This window comes from Leptodactylus fuscus, chromosome 1 (assembly GCF_031893055.1).
Source record: "Leptodactylus fuscus isolate aLepFus1 chromosome 1, aLepFus1.hap2, whole genome shotgun sequence".
NCBI classification, from domain to species: domain Eukaryota; kingdom Metazoa; phylum Chordata; class Amphibia; order Anura; family Leptodactylidae; genus Leptodactylus; species Leptodactylus fuscus.
Window position 1 is genome coordinate 370,843,950 of NC_134265.1, and position 18,742 is coordinate 370,862,691.

Consider the following 18,742-nt stretch of genomic DNA (forward strand, 5'->3'; position numbering starts at 1 on the left):
TGGTGCGGAGTTATAGAGAGGGAGGGGTGCGGAGTTATAGAGAGGGAGGGGTGCGGAGTTATAGAGAGGGAGGGGTGCGGAGTTATAGAGAGGGAGGGGTGCGGAGTTATAGAGGGGGAGGGGTGCGGAGTTATAGAGAGGGAGGGGTGCGGAGTTATAGAGAGGGAGGGGTGCGGAGTTATAGAGGGGGAGGGGTGCGGAGTTATAGAGAGGGAAGGGTGCGGAGTTATAGAGGGGGAGGGGTGCGGAGTTATAGAGGGGGAGGGGTGCGGAGTTATAGAGAGGAAGGGGTGCGGAGTTATAGAGAGGGAGGGGTGCGGAGTTATAGAGGGGGAGGGGTGCGGAGTTATAGAGGGGGAGGGGTGCGGAGTTATAGAGGGGGAGGGGTGCGGAGTTATAGAGGGGGAGGGGTGCGGAGTTATAGAGGGGGAGGGGTGCGGAGTTATAGAGGGGGAGGGGTGCGGAGTTATAGAGGGGGAGGGGTGCGGAGTTATAGAGAGGGAGGGGTGCAGAGTTATAGAGGGGGAGGGGTGCGGTGTTATAGAGGAGAGTGAAGTTCATGTCCATAGAGAACAACAGTATGACTGAGTGCCAGGATGAGCGTATCCAAGATGGCGGCTCCAGACAGAAGCTTTGTGGTTATGAGGACATCGGAGCTGCATCTGCAGTCTGCACAGGGTGTTAGAGGTGTAGTAACATGGAAGATGAGGAGGATGAAGACAAAGATCCATCAAGGCCAAACATTAACCCTACAAAAAAACCTATGAGGCCAAATGCCCCATGTCAGGGGAAAGAGTCCTGCTCAACTCTAAATCCAAATGGAACCCTGCAGCAGCTTGTCCTGGATTCTGCATGGATACGTATATATACACCCCCAGCCTCCATACATACATACATAAATCCACATATACATACACCCGTCCCTATTTGCCCCTCTGCCTCTCTGACTCTCCACCATGTGGTCATCATTCATGGCCAGCTATAGTGCATGTGAAGCTTCATCCCCCGGAGGACGCAGATGAGTTGACTTCGATAGTGAATTAAGCAGGAGCCATCCAGACAGTTCCTGCTCCCCTGCTGTGGTCCTGTGCACTCCGGCCCCGGGGGTGCTGTAGGCGCAATGTGATGATGTCATCATCATGGCCACAGCTCCTAGAACACTCCGGGAGAAGAGACGGCCAACACATCGGCAGGGGAGCGAGGAGAGGAGCAGAGGAGAGGGAAGGAGCAAAGGAGAGGGAAGGAGCGAGGAGAGGAGCGAGGAGAGGAGCAGAGGAGAGGGGAGGAGCAGAGAAGAGGGGAGGAGCAGAGGAGAGGGGAGGAGCAAAGGCGAGGGCAGGAGCAATGGTTTTTATGGTAAACTTTGGCTGCAAATTGAGGGGGAACATGAAACTAGGGGCAAATGAAAGGGGCGCATTAACTGGAGACTGATGAAGGGAGGACATCAAACTATAGGAATATGAAGGGAGGATATGAAATTGGGACAGATGGAGGGGGAACATTAAACTGGTGGCAGGTGAAGGGGGTGGGGACATTAACTAGTGGGAGATTAAGAGGGACATTAAACTGAGGACAGCTGGAGGGGGACATTAAAAAATGGGAGTCATTGGACGGAGACATTAAGCTGGGGAAAATTAGAAAGGGACATTAAACTAGGGACAATATGTCCTCATCCAGCTATCCCTACGGTTACATGTCCTCCTCCGGCTATCCCTACAGTTACATGTCCTCCTCCGGCTATCCCTACAGTTACATGTCCTCCTCCAGCTATCCCTACAGTTACATGTCCTCCTCCAGCTATCCCTACGGTTACATGTCCTCCTCCGGCTATCCCTACGGTTACATGTCCTCCTCCGGCTATCCCTACAGTTACATGTCCTCCTCCAGCTATCCCTACAGTTACATGTCCTCCTCCAGCTATCCCTACAGTTACATGTCCTCATCCAGCTATCCCTACAGTTACATGTCCTCATCCAGCTATCCCTACAGTCACATGTCCTCCTCCAGCTATCCCTACAGTCACATGTCCTCCTCCAGCTATCCCTACGGTTACATGTCCTCCTCCGGCTATACCTAAGGTTACATGTCCTCCTCCAGCTATCCCTACAGTTACATGTCCTCCTCCAGCTATCCCTACAGTTACATGTCCTCCTCCGGCTATCCCTACAGTTACATGTCCTCCTCCAGCTATCCCTACGGTTACATGTCCTCCTCCGGCTATACCTAAGGTTACATGTCCTCCTCCAGCTATCCCTACGGTTACATGTCCTCCTCCGGCTATCCCTACAGTTACATGTCCTCCAGCTATCCCTACGGTTACATGTCCTCCTCCGGCTATCCCTACGGTTACATGTCCTCCTCCGGCTATACCTAAGGTTACATGTCCTCCTCCGGCTATCCCTACGGTTACATGTCCTCCTCCGGCTATCCCTACAGTTACATGTCCTCCTCCAGCTATCCCTTCGGTTACATGTCGTCCTCCAGCTATCCCTACAGTTACATGTCGTCCTCCAGCTATCCCTACGGTTACATGTCCTCCTCCGGCTATCCCTACGGTTACATGTCCTCCTCCGGCTATCCCTACCGTTAAATGTCCTCCTCCGGCTATCCCTACAGTTACATGTCCTCCTCCAGCTATCCCTTCGGTTACATGTCGTCCTCCAGCTATCCCTACGGTTACATGTCCTCCTCCGGCTATCCCTACAGTTACATGTCGTCCTCCAGCTATCCCTACAGTTACATGTCCTCCTCCAGCTATCCCTACAGTTACATGTCCTCCTCCGGCTATACCTAAGGTTACATGTCCTCCTCCGGCTATGCCTACGGTTACATGTCCTCCTCCGGCTATCCCTACAGTTACATGTCCTCCTCCGGCTATCCCTACAGTTACATGTCCTCCTCCGGCTATCCCTACAGTTACATGTCCTCCTCCAGCTATCCCTACGGTTACATGTCCTCCTCCGGCTATCCCTAGGGTTACATGTCGTCCTCCGGCTATCCCTACGGTTACATATCCTCCTCCGGCTATCCCTACCGTTAAATGTCCTCCTCCGGCTATCCCTACAGTTACATGTCCTCCTCCAGCTATCCCTTCGGTTACATGTCGTCCTCCAGCTATCCCTACAGTTACATGTCCTCCTCCAGCTATCCCTACAGTTACATGTCCTCCTCCGGCTATACCTAAGGTTACATGTCCTCCTCCGGCTATCCCTACGGTTACATGTCCTCCTCCGGCTATCCCTACAGTTACATGTCCTCCTCCGGCTATCCCTACAGTTACATGTCCTCCTCCGGCTATCCCTACAGTTACATGTCCTCCTCCGGCTATCCCTACAGTTACATGTCCTCCTCCAGCTATCCCTACAGTTACATGTCCTCCTCCGGCTATCCCTACAGTTACATGTCCTCCTCCGGCTATCCCTACAGTTACATGTCCTCCTCCGGCTATCCCTACAGTTACATGTCCTCCTCCAGCTATCCCTACAGTTACATGTCCTCCTCCAGCTATCCCTACAGTTACATGTCCTCCTCCGGCTATCCCTAGGGTTACATGTCCTCCTCCGGCTATCCCTACAGTTACATGTCCTCCTCCAGCTATCCCTACGGTTACATGTCCTCCTCCGGCTATCCCTAGGGTTACATGTCGTCCTCCGGCTATCCCTACGGTTACATGTCCTCCTCCGGCTATCCCTACAGTTACATGTCCTCCTCCAGCTATCCCTACAGTTACATGTCCTCTTCCAGCTATCCCTACGGTTACATGTCCTCCTCCGGCTATCCCTACAGTTACATGTCCTCCTCCAGCTATCCCTACAGTTACATGTCCTCCTCCGGCTATCCCTTCGGTTACATGTCCTCCTCCGGCTATCCCTACAGTTACATGTCCTCCTCCGGCTATCCCTACAGTTTCCTCCTCCAGCTATCCCTTCGGTTACATGTCGTCCTCCAGCTATCCCTACAGTTACATGTCGCTCGTCCTCCAGCTATCCCTACAGTTACATGTCCTCCTCCAGCTATCCCTACAGTTACATGTCCTCCGCGCTATACCTAAGGTTACATGTCCTCCTCCAGCTATCCCTACAGTTACATGTCCTCCTCCGGCTATCCCTACGGTTACATGTCCCTCCTCCGGCTATCCCTACGGTTACATGTCCTCCTCCGGCTATCCCTACAGTTACATGTCCTCCTCCGGCTATCCCTACAGTTACATGTCCTCCTCCGGCTATCCCTACAGTTACATGTCCTCCTCCAGCTATCCCTACGGTTACATGTCCTCCTCCGGCTATCCCTACAGTTACATGTCGTCCTCCGGCTATCCCTAGGGTTACATGTCCTCCTCCAGCTATCCCTACAGTTACATGTCCTCCTCCGGCTATCCCTACAGTTACATGGTCCTCCTCCAGCTATCCCTACAGTTACATGTCCTCCTCCGGCTATCCCTAGGGTTACATGTCGTCCTCCGGCTATCCCCTACGGTTACATGTCCTCCTCCGGATATCCCTACGGTTACATGTCCTCCTCCAGCTATCCCTACGGTTACATGTCCTCTTCCAGCTATCCATACGGTTACATGTCCTCCTCCGGCTATCCCTACAGTTACATGTCCTCCTCCGGCTATCCCTACAGTTACATGTCCTCCTCCAGCTATCCCTACGGTTACATGTCCTCCTCCGGCTATCCCTACAGTTACATGTCCTCCTCCGGCTATCCCTACAGTTACATGTCCTCCTCCGGCTATCCCTACAGTTACATGTCCTCCTCCGGCTATCCCTATGGTTACATGTCCTCCTCCGGCTATCCCTAGGGTTACATGTCCTCCTCCGGCTATCCCTACAGTTACATGTCCTCCTCCGGCTATCCCTACAGTTACATGTCCTCCTCCAGCTATCCCTACGGTTACATGTCCTCCTCCGGCTATCCCTACGTTTACATGTCCTCCTCCAGCTATCCCTACAGTTACATGTCCTCCTCCAGCTATCCCTACGGTTACATGTCCTCCTCCAGCTATCCCTACGGTTACATGTCCTCCTCCGGCTATACCTAAGGTTACATGTCGTCCTCCGGCTATCCCTACAGTTACATGTCCTCCTCCAGCTATCCCTACAGTTACATGTCCTCCTCCAGCTATCCATTCGGTTACATGTCCTCCTCCGGCTATCCCTACGGTTACATGTCCTCCTCCGGCTATTCCTAAGGTTACATGTCCTCCTCCGGCTATCCCTACGGTTACATGTCCTCCTCCGGCTATCCCTACAGTTACATGTCCTCCTCCAGCTATCCCTTCGGTTACATGTCGTCCTCCAGCTATCCCTACAGTTACATGTCGTCCTCCAGCTATCCCTACGGTTACATGTCCTCCTCTGGCTATCCCTACGGTTACATGTCCTCCTCCGGCTATCCCTACCGTTACATGTCCTCATCCAGCTATCCCTACAGTTACATGTCCTCCTCCGGCTATCCCTACAGTTACATGTCGTCCTCCAGCTATCCCTACGGTTACATGTCCTCCTCCGGCTATCCCTACGGTTACATGTCCTCCTCCAGCTATCCCTACAGTTACATGTCCTCCTCCGGCTATACCTAAGGTTACATGTCCTCCTCCGGCTATCCCTACGGTTACATGTCCTCCTCCGGCTATCCCTACAGTTACATGTCCTCCTCCGGCTATCCCTACAGTTACATGTCCTCCTCCGGCTATCCCTACAGTTACATGTCCTCCTCCGGCTATCCCTACAGTTACATGTCCTCCTCCGGCTATACCTAAGGTTACATGTCCTCCTCCGGCTATCCCTACGGTTACATGTCCTCCTCCGGCTATCCCTACAGTTACATGTCCTCCTCCGGCTATCCCTACAGTTACATGTCCTCCTCCGGCTATCCCTACAGTTACATGTCCTCCTCCGGCTATCCCTACAGTTACATGTCCTCCTCCGGCTATCCCTACGGTTACATGTCCTCCTCCAGCTATCCCTACAGTTACATGTCCTCCTCCGGCTATACCTAAGGTTACATGTCCTCCTCCGGCTATCCTTACGGTTACATGTCCTCCTCCGGCTATCCCTACAGTTACATGTCCTCCTCTGGCTATCCCTACAGTTACATGTCCTCCTCCGGCTATCCCTACAGTTACATGTCCTCCTCCAGCTATCCCTACGGTTACATGTCCTCCTCCGGCTATCCCTACAATTACATGTCCTCCTCCAGCTATCCCTACAGTTACATGTCCTCCTCCGGCTATCCCTACAGTTACATGTCCTCCTCCAGCAATCCCTACAGTTACATGTCCTCCTCCGGCTATCCCTAGGGTTACATGTCGTCCTCCGGCTATCCCTACGGTTACATGTCCTCCTCCGGCTATGCCTACGGTTACATGTCCTCCTCCGGCTATCCCTACAGTTACATGTCCTCCTCCAGCTATCCCTACAGTTACATGTCCTCCTCCGGCTATCCCTACGGTTACATGTCCTTCTCCGGCTATCCCTACAGTTACATGTCCTCCTCCAGCTATCCCTACAGTTACATGTCCTCCTCCGGCTATCCCTACGGTTACATGTCCTTCTCCGGCTATCCCTACAGTTACATGTCCTCCTCCAGCTATCCCTACAGTTACATGTCCTCCTCCGGCTATCCCTAGGGTTACATGTCCTCCTCCGGCTATCCCTACAGTTACATGTCCTCCTCCGGCTATCCCTACAGTTACATGTCCTCCTCCAGCTATCCCTTCGGTTACATGTCGTCCTCCAGCTATCCCTACAGTTACATGTCGTCCTCCAGCTATCCTTACGGTTACATGTCCTCCTCCGGCTATCCCTAGGGTTACATGTCCTCCTCCGGCTATCCCTACAGTTACATGTCCTCATCCAGCTATCCCTACAGTTACATGTCCTCCAGCTATCCCTACGGTTACATGTCCTCCTCCAGCTATCCCTACAGTTACATGTCCTCCTCCGGCTATACCTAAGGTTACATGTCCTCCTCCGGCTATCCCTACGGTTACATGTCCTCCTCCGGCTATCCCTACAGTTACATGTCCTCCTCCGGCTATCCCTACAGTTACATGTCCTCCTCCGGCTATTCCTACAGTTACATGTCCTCCTCCAGCTATCCCTACGGTTACATGTCCTCCTCCGGCTATCCCTAGGGTTACATGTCGTCCTCCGGCTATCCCTACGGTTACATGTCCTCCTCCAGCTATCCCTACAGTTACATGTCCTCCTCCGGCTATCCCTACAGTTACATGTCCTCCTCCAGCTATCCCTACGGTTACATGTCCTCCTCCGGCTATCCCTAGGGTTACATGTCGTCCTCCGGCTATCCCTTCGGTTACATGTCCTCCTCCGGCTATCCTTACAGTTACATGTCCTCCTCCGGCTATCCCTACAGTTACATGTCCTCCTCCAGCTATCCCTTCGGTTACATGTCGTCCTCCAGCTATCCCTACAGTTACATGTCGTCCTCCAGCTATCCCTACGGTTACATGTCCTCCTCCGGCTATCCCTACAGTTACATGTCCTCATCCAGCTATCCCTACAGTTACATGTCCTCCTCCGGCTATCCCTACAGTTACATGTCCTCCTCCGGCTATCCCTACAGTTAAATGTCCTCATCCAGCTATCCCTACAGTTACATGTCCTCCTCCGGCTATCCCTACAGTTACATGTCGTCCTCCAGCTATCCCTACGGTTACATGTCCTCCTCCAGCTATCCCTACAGTCACATGTCCTCCTCCGGCTATCCCTACAGTCACATGTCCTCCTCCAGCTATCCCTACAGTCACATGTCCTCCTCCGGCTATCCCTACCGTTACATGTCCTCCTCCGGCTATCCCTACAGTTACATGTCCTCCTCCGGCTATCCCTACAGTCACATGTCCTCCTCCGGCTATCCCTACAGTTACATGTCGTCCTCCAGCTATCCCTACGGTTACATGTCCTCCTCCGGCTATCCCTACAGTTACATGTCCTCCTCCGGCTATCCCTAGGGTTACATGTCCTCCTCCAGCTATCCCTACAGTTACATGTCCTCCTCCGGCTATACCTAAGGTTACATGTCCTCCTCCGGCTATCCCTACGGTTACATGTCCTCCTCCGGCTATCCCTACCGTTACATGTCCTCCTCCGGCTATCCCTACAGTTACATGTCCTCCTCCGGCTATCCCTACGGTTACATGTCCTCCTCCAGCTATCCCTACAGTTACATGTCCTCCTCCGGCTATCCCTACAGTTACATGTCCTCCTCCGGCTATCCCTACAGTCACATGTCCTCCTCCGGCTATCCCTACAGTTACATGTCGTCCTCCAGCTATCCCTACGGTTACATGTCCTCCTCCAGCTATCCCTACAGTTACATGTCCTCCTTCGGCTATCCCTAGGGTTACATGTCCTCCTCCAGCTATCCCTACAGTTACATGTCCTCCTCCGGCTATACCTAAGGTTACATGTCCTCCTCCGGCTATCCCTACGGTTACATGTCCTCCTCCGGCTATCCCTACCGTTACAAGTCCTCCTCCGGCTATCCCTACAGTTACATGTCCTCCTCCAGCTATCCCTACAGTTACATGTCCTCCTCCGGCTATCCCTACAGTTACATGTCCTCCTCCGGATATCCCTACGGTTACATGTCCTCCTCCGGCTATCCCTACAGTTACATGTCCTCATCCGGCTATCCCTACAGTTACATGTCCTCCTCCAGCTATCCCTACAGTTACATGTCCTCCTCCAGCTATCCCTACGGTTACATGTCCTCCTCCAGCTATCCCTACGGTTACATGTCCTCCTTAAGCTATCCTTACGGTTACATGTCCTCTTTCGGCTATCCCTTCGGTTACATGTCCTCCTCCGGCTATCCCTACAGTTACATGTCCTCCTCCAGCTATCCCTACGGTTACATGTCCTCCTCCGGCTATCCCTACGGTTACATGTCCTCCTCCAGCTATCCCTACGGTTACATGTCCTCCTCCAGCTATCCATACGGTTACATGTCCTCCTCCGGCTATCCCTACAGTTACATGTCCTCCTCCGGCTATCCCTACAGTTACATGTCCTCCTCCGGCTATCCCTACGGTTACATGTCCTCCTCCGGCTATCCCTACGGTTACATGTCCTCCTCCGGCTATCCCTACAGTTACATGTCCTCCTCCAGCTATCCCTACGGTTACATGTCCTCCTCCGGCTATCCCTACGGTTACATGTCCTCCTCCAGCTATCCCTACAGTTACATGTCGTCCTCCGGCTATCCCTACAGTTACATGTCGTCCTCCAGCTATCCCTACAGTTACATGTCCTCCTCCAGCTATCCCTACAGTTACATGTCCTCCTCCGGCTATACCTAAGGTTACATGTCCTCCTCCGGCTATCCCTACAGTTACATGTCCTCCTCCAGCTATCCATACGGTTACATGTCCTCCTCCGGCTATCCCTACAGTTACATGTCCTCCTCCGGCTATCCCTACAGTTACATGTTCTCCTCCAGCAATCCCTACGGTTACATGTCCTCCTCCAGCTATCCCTACGGTTACATGTCCTCCTCCAGCTATCCCTACAGTTACATGTCCTCCTCCGGCTATCCCTACAGTTACATGTCCTCCTCCGGCTATACCTAAGGTTACATGTCCTCCTCCGGCTATCCCTACGGTTACATGTCCTCCTCCGGCTATCCCTACCGTTACATGTCCTCCTCCGGCTATCCCTACAGTTACATGTCCTCCTCCAGCTATCCCTACAGTTACATGTCCTCCTCCGGCTATCCCTACAGTTACATGTCGTCCTCCAGCTATCCCTACAGTTACATGTCCTCCTCCAGCTATCCCTACAGTTACATGTCCTCCTCCGGCTATCCCTACAGTTACATGTCCTCCTCCGGCTATCCCTACAGTTACATGTCCTCCTCCGGCTATCCCTACAGTTACATGTCCTCCTCCGGCTATCCCTACAGTTACATGTCCTCCTCCGGCTATCCCTACAGTTACATGTCCTCCTCCGGCTATCCCTACAGTTACATGTCCTCCTCCGGCTATCCCTACAGTTACATGTCCTCCTCCAGCTATCCCTACAGTTACATGTCCTCCTCCGGCTATCCCTACAGTTACATGTCCTCCTCCGGCTATCCCTACAGTTACATGTCGTCCTCCTCCGGCTATCTCTACAGTTACATGTCCTCCTCCGGCTATCTCTACAGTTACATGTCCTCCTCCGGCTATCCCTACAGTTACATGTCCTCCTCTGGCTATCCCTACAGTTACATGTCCTCCTCCGGCTATCCCTACAGTTACATGTCCTCCTCCGGCTATCCCTACAGTTACATGTCCTCCTCCAGCTTTCCCTACAGTTACATGTCCTCCTCCGGCTATCCCTACAGTTACATGTCGTCCTCCGGCTATCCCTACAGTTACATGTCCTCCTCTGGCTATCCCTACAGTTACATGTCCTCCTCTGGCTATCCCTACAGTTACATGTCCTCCTCTGGCTATCCCTACAGTTACATGTCCTCCTCCGGCTATCCCTACAGTTACATGTCCTCCTCCGGCTATCCCTACAGTTACATGTCGTCCTCCGGCTATCCCTACAGTTACATGTCCTCCTCTGGCTATCCCTACAGTTACATGTCCTCCTCTGGCTATCCCTACAGTTACATGTCCTCCTCTGGCTATCCCTACAGTTACATGTCCTCCTCCGGCTATCCCTACAGTTACATGTCCTCCTCCGGCTATCCCTACAGTTACATGTCCTCCTCCAGCTATCCCTAGGGTTACATGTCCTCCTCCGGCTATCCCTACAGTTACATGTCCTCCTCCAGCTATCCCTTCGGTTACATGTCGTCCTCCAGCTATCCCTACAGTTACATGTCCTCCTCCGGCTATACCTAAGGTTACATGTCCTCCTCCGGCTATCCCTACGGTTACATGTCCTCCTCCAGCTATCCCTACAGTTACATGTCCTCCTCCAGCTATCCCTAGGGTTACATGTCCTCCTCCGGCTATCCCTACAGTTACATGTCCTCCTCTGGCTATCCCTACAGTTACATGTCCTCCTCTGGCTATCCCTACAGTTACATGTCCTCCTCCGGCTATCCCTACAGTTACATGTCCTCCTCCGGCTATCCCTACAGTTACATGTCCTCCTCCGGCTATCCCTACAGTTACATGTCCTCCTCCGGCTATCCCTACAGTTACATGTCCTCCTCCGGCTATCCCTACAGTTACATGTCCTCCTCCAGCTATCCATACGGTTACATGTCCTCCTCCGGCTATCCCTACAGTTACATGTCCTCCTCCGGCTATCCCTACAGTTACATGTCCTCCTCCGGCTATCCCTACAGTTACATGTCCTCCTCCGGCTATCCCTACAGTTACATGTCCTCCTCCAGCTATCCCTACAGTTACATGTCCTCCTCCGGCTATCCCTACAGTTACATGTCCTCCTCCGGCTATCCCTACAGTTACATGTCCTCCTCCGGCTATCCCTAGGGTTACATGTCCTCCTCCGGCTATCCCTACAGTTACATGTCCTCCTCCGGCTATCCCTACAGTTACATGTCCTCCTCCGGCTATCCCTAGGGTTACATGTCCTCCTCCGGCTATCCCTACAGTTACATGTCCTCCTCCGGCTATCCCTACGGTTACATGTCCTCCTCCGGCTATCCCTACAGTTACATGTCCTCCTCCGGCTATCCCTACAGTTACATGTCCTCCTCCGGCTATCCCTAGGGTTACATGTCCTCCTCCGGCTATCCCTACAGTTACATGTCCTCCTCCGGCTATCCCTAGGGTTACATGTCCTCCTCCGGCTATCCCTACAGTTACATGTCCTCCTCCGGCTATCCCTACAGTTACATGTCCTCCTCCGGCTATCCCTACGGTTACATGTCCTCCTCCGGCTATCCCTACAGTTACATGTCCTCCTCCAGCTATCCCTACAGTTACATGTCCTCCTCCGGCTATCCCTACAGTTACATGTCCTCCTCCAGCTATCCCTACAGTTACATGTCCTCCTCCGGCTATCCCTACAGTTACATGTCCTCCTCCGGCTATCCCTACGGTTACATGTCCTCCTCCGGCTATCCCTACAGTTACATGTCCTCCTCCAGCTATCCCTACAGTTACATGTCCTCCTCCAGCTATCCCTACAGTTACATGTCCTCCTCCGGCTATCCCTACAGTTACATGTCCTCCTCCAGCTATCCCTACAGTTACATGTCGTCCTCCGGCTATCCCTACAGTTACATGTCGTCCTCCGGCTATCCCTACAGTTACATGTCCTCCTCTGGCTATCCCTACAGTTACATGTCCTCCTCCGGCTATCCCTACAGTTACATGTCCTCCTCCGGCTATCCCTACAGTTACATGTCCTCCTCCGGCTATCCCTACAGTTACATGTCCTCCTCCGGCTATCCCTACAGTTACATGTCCTCCTCCGGCTATCCCTACAGTTACATGTCCTCCTCCAGCTATCCCTACAGTTACATGTCCTCCTCCAGCTATCCCTACAGTTACATGTCCTCCTCCGGCTATCCCTACAGTTACATGTCCTCCTCCGGCTATCCCTACAGTTACATGTCCTCCTCCGGCTATCCCTAGGGTTACATGTCCTCCTCCGGCTATCCCTACAGTTACATGTCCTCCTCCGGCTATCCCTACAGTTACATGTCCTCCTCCGGCTATCCCTAGGGTTACATGTCCTCCTCCGGCTATCCCTACAGTTACATGTCCTCCTCCGGCTATCCCTACGGTTACATGTCCTCCTCCGGCTATCCCTACAGTTACATGTCCTCCTCCGGCTATCCCTACAGTTACATGTCCTCCTCCGGCTATCCCTAGGGTTACATGTCCTCCTCCGGCTATCCCTACAGTTACATGTCCTCCTCCGGCTATCCCTAGGGTTACATGTCCTCCTCCGGCTATCCCTACAGTTACATGTCCTCCTCCGGCTATCCCTACAGTTACATGTCCTCCTCCGGCTATCCCTACGGTTACATGTCCTCCTCCGGCTATCCCTACAGTTACATGTCCTCCTCCAGCTATCCCTACAGTTACATGTCCTCCTCCGGCTATCCCTACAGTTACATGTCCTCCTCCAGCTATCCCTACAGTTACATGTCCTCCTCCGGCTATCCCTACAGTTACATGTCCTCCTCCGGCTATCCCTACGGTTACATGTCCTCCTCCGGCTATCCCTACAGTTACATGTCCTCCTCCGGCTATCCCTACAGTTACATGTCCTCCTCCAGCTATCCCTACAGTTACATGTCCTCCTCCGGCTATCCCTACAGTTACATGTCCTCCTCCGGCTATCCCTACAGTTACATGTCCTCCTCCGGCTATCCCTACAGTTACATGTCCTCCTCCGGCTATCCCTACAGTTACATGTCCTCCTCTGGCTATCCCTACGGTTACATGTCCTCCTCCAGCTATCCCTACAGTTACATGTCGTCCTCCGGCTATCCCTACAGTTACATGTCCTCCTCCAGCTATCCCTACAGTTACATGTCGTCCTCCGGCTATCCCTACAGTTACATGTCGTCCTCCGGCTATCCCTACAGTTACATGTCCTCCTCCAGCTATCCCTACAGTTACATGTCCTCCTCCGGCTATCCCTACAGTTACATGTCCTCCTCCGGCTATCCCTAGGGTTACATGTCCTCCTCCGGCTATCCCTACAGTTACATGTCCTCATCCGGCTATCCCTACAGTTACATGTCCTCCTCCGGCTATCCCTACAGTTACATGTCCTCCTCTGGCTATCCCTACAGTTACATGTCCTCCTCCGGCTATCCCTACAGTTACATGTCCTCCTCCGGCTATCCCTACAGTTACATGTCCTCCTCCGGCTATCCCTACAGTTACATGTCCTCCTCCGGCTATCCCTACAGTTACATGTCCTCCTCCGGCTATCCCTACAGTTACATGTCCTCATCCGGCTATCCCTACAGTTACATGTAGTGCACATTCTGTCCCTCTTTCTTTTCTTAGAAGGTTGGGAGTGTATGATCATGGTGAGAAGTGGAACGGAACAAGGCACAGCCCCGGACCCCTCCCCTGGACACCCAGGCCATGAATTCCTTGTGCATTGTTCAGCAGTGGAGATGGAGGCGACTCCACCCAATGTTAGCAAGGAGCGCCGCAGCAGCTGCCCGCAACCCTCTGAGGAGAGGACTTATTAACCCCATCACTGCCAGGCTTACAGGAGGAAGATGAGAAAACTGAAATATAAGATTCATCTGCAGAACTATGTAGGAACGGCTCCTCCAGTCACATCTAAAGCTGCATCCATGTGAGCCAGACTGGGGTTCAGATGTGAGCGTCAGAGTCTCCATGCTGGGTATATGAGATCATCCTCACCCCATGCTCCTGCTCTGATCCGTGACGTGAGACATGATTGTCCTCTGCACAAACCTCCTGAGATTTACCATATGGGGCCGCACCCCACTCACCACCAAATATTACACCAGGGAGCAGCAGACCCACCTGCACATGATCTCATGCGTCAGCAGAACACGACACATCTCCGGGTTCTTGTCCTGTCCCTCATAGATGATTGGCTGCAACAAGAGATATCAGGTTATAGAAGAGCCAAGAGAATGTCTCAGGTCCTCCAGAAGCTGGCCTCAGATAGAAGATCTTGGAGGACCAGGAATCCTGCAGGCAAAGCTACAGCGGAGGCAAAATGACAGGGTCGTCATACGGTATATAAGACATGGACACACTAAATATTCTGATGACATCATATAACCCTCCGATGACCTCATCTAAGCCTCTAGTGACATCATATAACCCTCTGATGACCTCATCTAAGCTAAAAGTGACATCATATAACCCTCTGATGACCTCATCTAAGCTAAAAGTGACATCATATAACCCTCTGATGACCTCATCTAAGCCTCTAGTGACATCATATAACCCTACGATGACCTCATCTAAGCCTTTAGTGACATCATATAACCCTACGATGACCTCATCTAAGCTTCTAGTGACATCATATAACCCTCTGATGACCTCATCTAAGCCTTTAGTGACATCATATAACCCTCTGATGACCTCATCTAAGCCTTTAGTGACATCATATAACCCTACGATGACCTCATCTAAGCTTCTAGTGACATCATATAACCCTCTGATGACCTCATCTAAGCCTCTAGTGACATCATATAACCCTACGATGACCTCATCTAAGCTTCTAGTGACATCATATAACCCTCTGATGACCTCATCTAAGCCTCTAGTGACATCATATAACCCTACGATGACCTCATCTAAGCCTCTAGTGACATCATATAACCCTCCAGTGACCTCATCTAAGCTAATAGTGACATCATATAACCCTCTGATGACCTCATCTAAGCCTCTAGTGACATCATATAACCCTCCGATGACCTCATCTAAGCCTCTAGTGACATCATATAACCCTACGATGACCTCATCTAAGCCTTTAGTGACATCATATAACCCTCCAGTGACCTCATCTAAGCCTTTAGTGACATCATATAACCCTCTGATGACCTCATCTAAGCCTCTAGTGACATCATATAACCCTCCGATGACCTCATCTAAGCCTCTAGTGACATCATATAACCCTACGATGACCTCATCTAAGCCTTTAGTGACATCATATAACCCTCCAGTGACCTCATCTAAGCCTTTAGTGACATCATATAACCCTCCAATGACCTCATCTAAGCCTTTAGTGACATCATATAACCCTCCAATGACCTCATCTAAGCCTTTAGTGACATCATATAACCCTCTGAAGACCTCATTTAAGCCTCTAATGACATCATATAACCCTCTGATGACCTCATCTAAGCCTCTAGTGACATCATATAACCCTCCGATGACCTCATCTAAGCTAATAGTGACATCATATAACCCTCCGATGACCTCATCTAAGCTAATAGTGACATCATATAACCCTCCGATGACCTCATCTAAGCTAATAGTGACATCATATAACCCTCTGATGACCTCATCTAAGCCTCTAGTGACATCATATAACCTTCCAGTGACCTCATCTAAGCTAATAGTGACATCATATAACCCTCCGATGACCTCATCTAAGCCTCTAGTGACATCATATAACCCTCCAATGACCTCATCTAAGCCTTTAGTGACATCATATAACCCTCTGATGACCTCATCTAAGCCTCTAGTGACATCATATAACCCTCCGATGACCTCATCTAAGCCTCTAGAGACATCATATAACCCTCTGATGACCTCATCTAAGCCTCTAGTGACATCATATAACCCTCCAGTGACCTCATCTAAGCTAATAGTGGCATCATATTACCCTTTGATGACCTCATCTAAGCCTCTAGTGACATCATATAACCCTCTGATGACCTCATCTAAGCCTCTAATGACATCATATAACCCTCTGAAGACCTCATCTAAGCCTCTAGTGACATCATATAACCCTCCAGTGACCTCATCTAAGCCTCTAGTGACATCATATAACCCTTTGATGACCTCATCTAAGCCTCTAGTGACATCATATAACCCTCTGATGACCTCATCCAAGCCTCTAGTGACATCATATAACCCTCCAGTGACCTCATCTAAGCTAATAGTGACATCATATAACCCTTTGATGACCTCATCCAAGCCTCTAGTGACATCATATAACCCTCCAGTGACCTCATCTAAGCCTCTAGTGACATCATATAACCCTCCGATGACCTCATCCAAGCCTCTAGTGACATCATATAACCCTCCGATGACCTCATCCAAGCCTCTAGTGACATCATATAACCCTCTGATGACCTCATCTAAGCTTCTAGTGACAACTTCTTGAGCAGCATGTCCACTCCGAACTCTCCTCCTATCTCTCGTCCAACCTGCTCTTTGACAGACTTCAGTCAGGCTTCAGACCCCGGCACTCCACTGACACTGCCCTAACAAGAGTCACCAATGACCTAACCGCCAAAGCCAAGAGCCATTACTCTGTCCTCCTCCTCCTCGACCTCTCCTCTGTCCTCCTCCTCCTTGATCTCTCCTCTGTCCTCCTCCTCCTTGATCTCTCCTCTGTCCTCCTCCTCCTTGTCCTCTCCTCTGTCCTCCTCCTCCTCGACCTCTCCTCTGTCCTCCTCCTCCTCGACCTCTCCTCTGCCTCTGACACAGTTGACCACTCCCTCTTGTTAGAAATTCTCTCATCCCTTGGTATCTCAGACCTGGCCCATTCCTGGATCTCCTCATACCTGACCGACCGCACATTCAGCGTCTCCCACTCGCACACCACCTCCTCACCTCGCCCTCTCTCTGTAGGTGTCCCCCAGGGCTCTACACCCTTGGCCTGGGCCAACTCATAGAATCTCATGGCTTTCAGTACCACTGCTATGCCGATGACACCCAAATCTACATCTCTGGACCAGACATGACCTCCCTGCTGGCCAGAGTTCCAGATTGCTTAGCAGCCGTAGCCTCCTTCCTCTCCTCCCGCTTTCTCAAACTCAACATGGAGAAAACGGAGTTCATCATCTTCAGCCCATCCTGTATGGCCCCTCCACCTGACCCATCTATCAAAGTTAATGAAACCCCACTTACCCCTGTCCCACAGGCCCGATGCCTTGGGGTAACCCTGGACTCTGACCTATCCTTCAAGCCACATATTCAAGCCCTCAACACTTCCTGCCGCCTCCAGCTCAAGAACATCCACCGAATTCGCCCCTTCCTCACCCAAGAAACTACCAAGATACTCGTCCAGGCCCTCAATCTCCCACCTAGACTACTGCAACACCCTTCTCCATGGACTCTCAGCAAACACCCTCACCCCCCTCCAGTCCACCCTAAACTGCGCTGCTCGCATAATCCAGCTCACCCCCCGATCCTTATCAGCTGCTCCCCTCTGCCAGTCCCTCCACTGGCTATCTATAGCCCAGCTAATGGAGGTCAAGCTACTAACGCTAACATACAAAGCCATCCACACCCTGTCCCCTCCATATATCTCTGACCTCATCCTCACCTGGCCCCTCCATATATCTCTGACCTCATCCTCACCTGTCCCCTCCATATATCTCTGACCTCATCCTCACCTGTCCCCTCCATATATCTCTGACCTCATCCTCACCTGTCCCCTCCATATATCTCTGACCTCATCCACACCTGTCCCCTCCATATATCTCTGACCTCACCGGGCCCCTCCATATATCTCTGACCTCATCCTCACCTGTCCCCTCCATATATCTCTGACCTCACCTGTCCCCTCCATATATCTCTGACCTCATCCTCACCTGTCCCCTCCATATATCTCTGACCTCATCCTCACCTGTCCCCTCCATATATCTCTGACCTCATCCTCACCTGTCCCCTCCATATATCTCTGACCTCATCCTCACCTGTCCCCTCCATATATCTCTGACCTCACCTGTCCCCTCCATATATCTCTGACCTCACCTGTCTCCTCCATATATCTCTGACCTCACCTGTCCCCTCCATATATCTCTCATCTCATCCACAACCTGTCCCCTCCATATATCTCTCATCTCATCCCCACCTGTCCCCTCCATATATCTCTGACCTCATCCACACCTGTCTCCTCCATATATCTCTGACCACATCCTCACCTGTCCGCTCCATATATCTCTGACCTCATCCTCACCTGTCCCCTCCATATATCTCTGACCTCATCCTCACCTGTCCCCTCCATATATCTCTGACCTCATCCTCACCTGTCCCCTCCATATATCTCTGACCTCATCCACACCTGTCCCCTCCATATATCTCTGACCTCATCCTCACCTGTCCCTCCATATA

At 51.7% G+C, this 18,742-nt stretch overlaps 1 protein-coding gene across 1 annotated transcript in view; it reads right to left on the bottom strand.

Moving 5' to 3' along the window:
- LOC142189580 (transcription factor COE1-A-like) overlaps window positions 1-18,742 on the bottom strand; it is a 100,689-nt gene that overhangs the window by 15,000 nt on the left and 66,947 nt on the right. Inside the window, exon 5 of the mRNA XM_075262193.1 lies at window positions 14,462-14,535. Coding sequence (XP_075118294.1) covers window positions 14,462-14,535 — 74 coding nt within the window. The remainder of the gene's footprint in view (window positions 1-14,461; window positions 14,536-18,742) is intronic.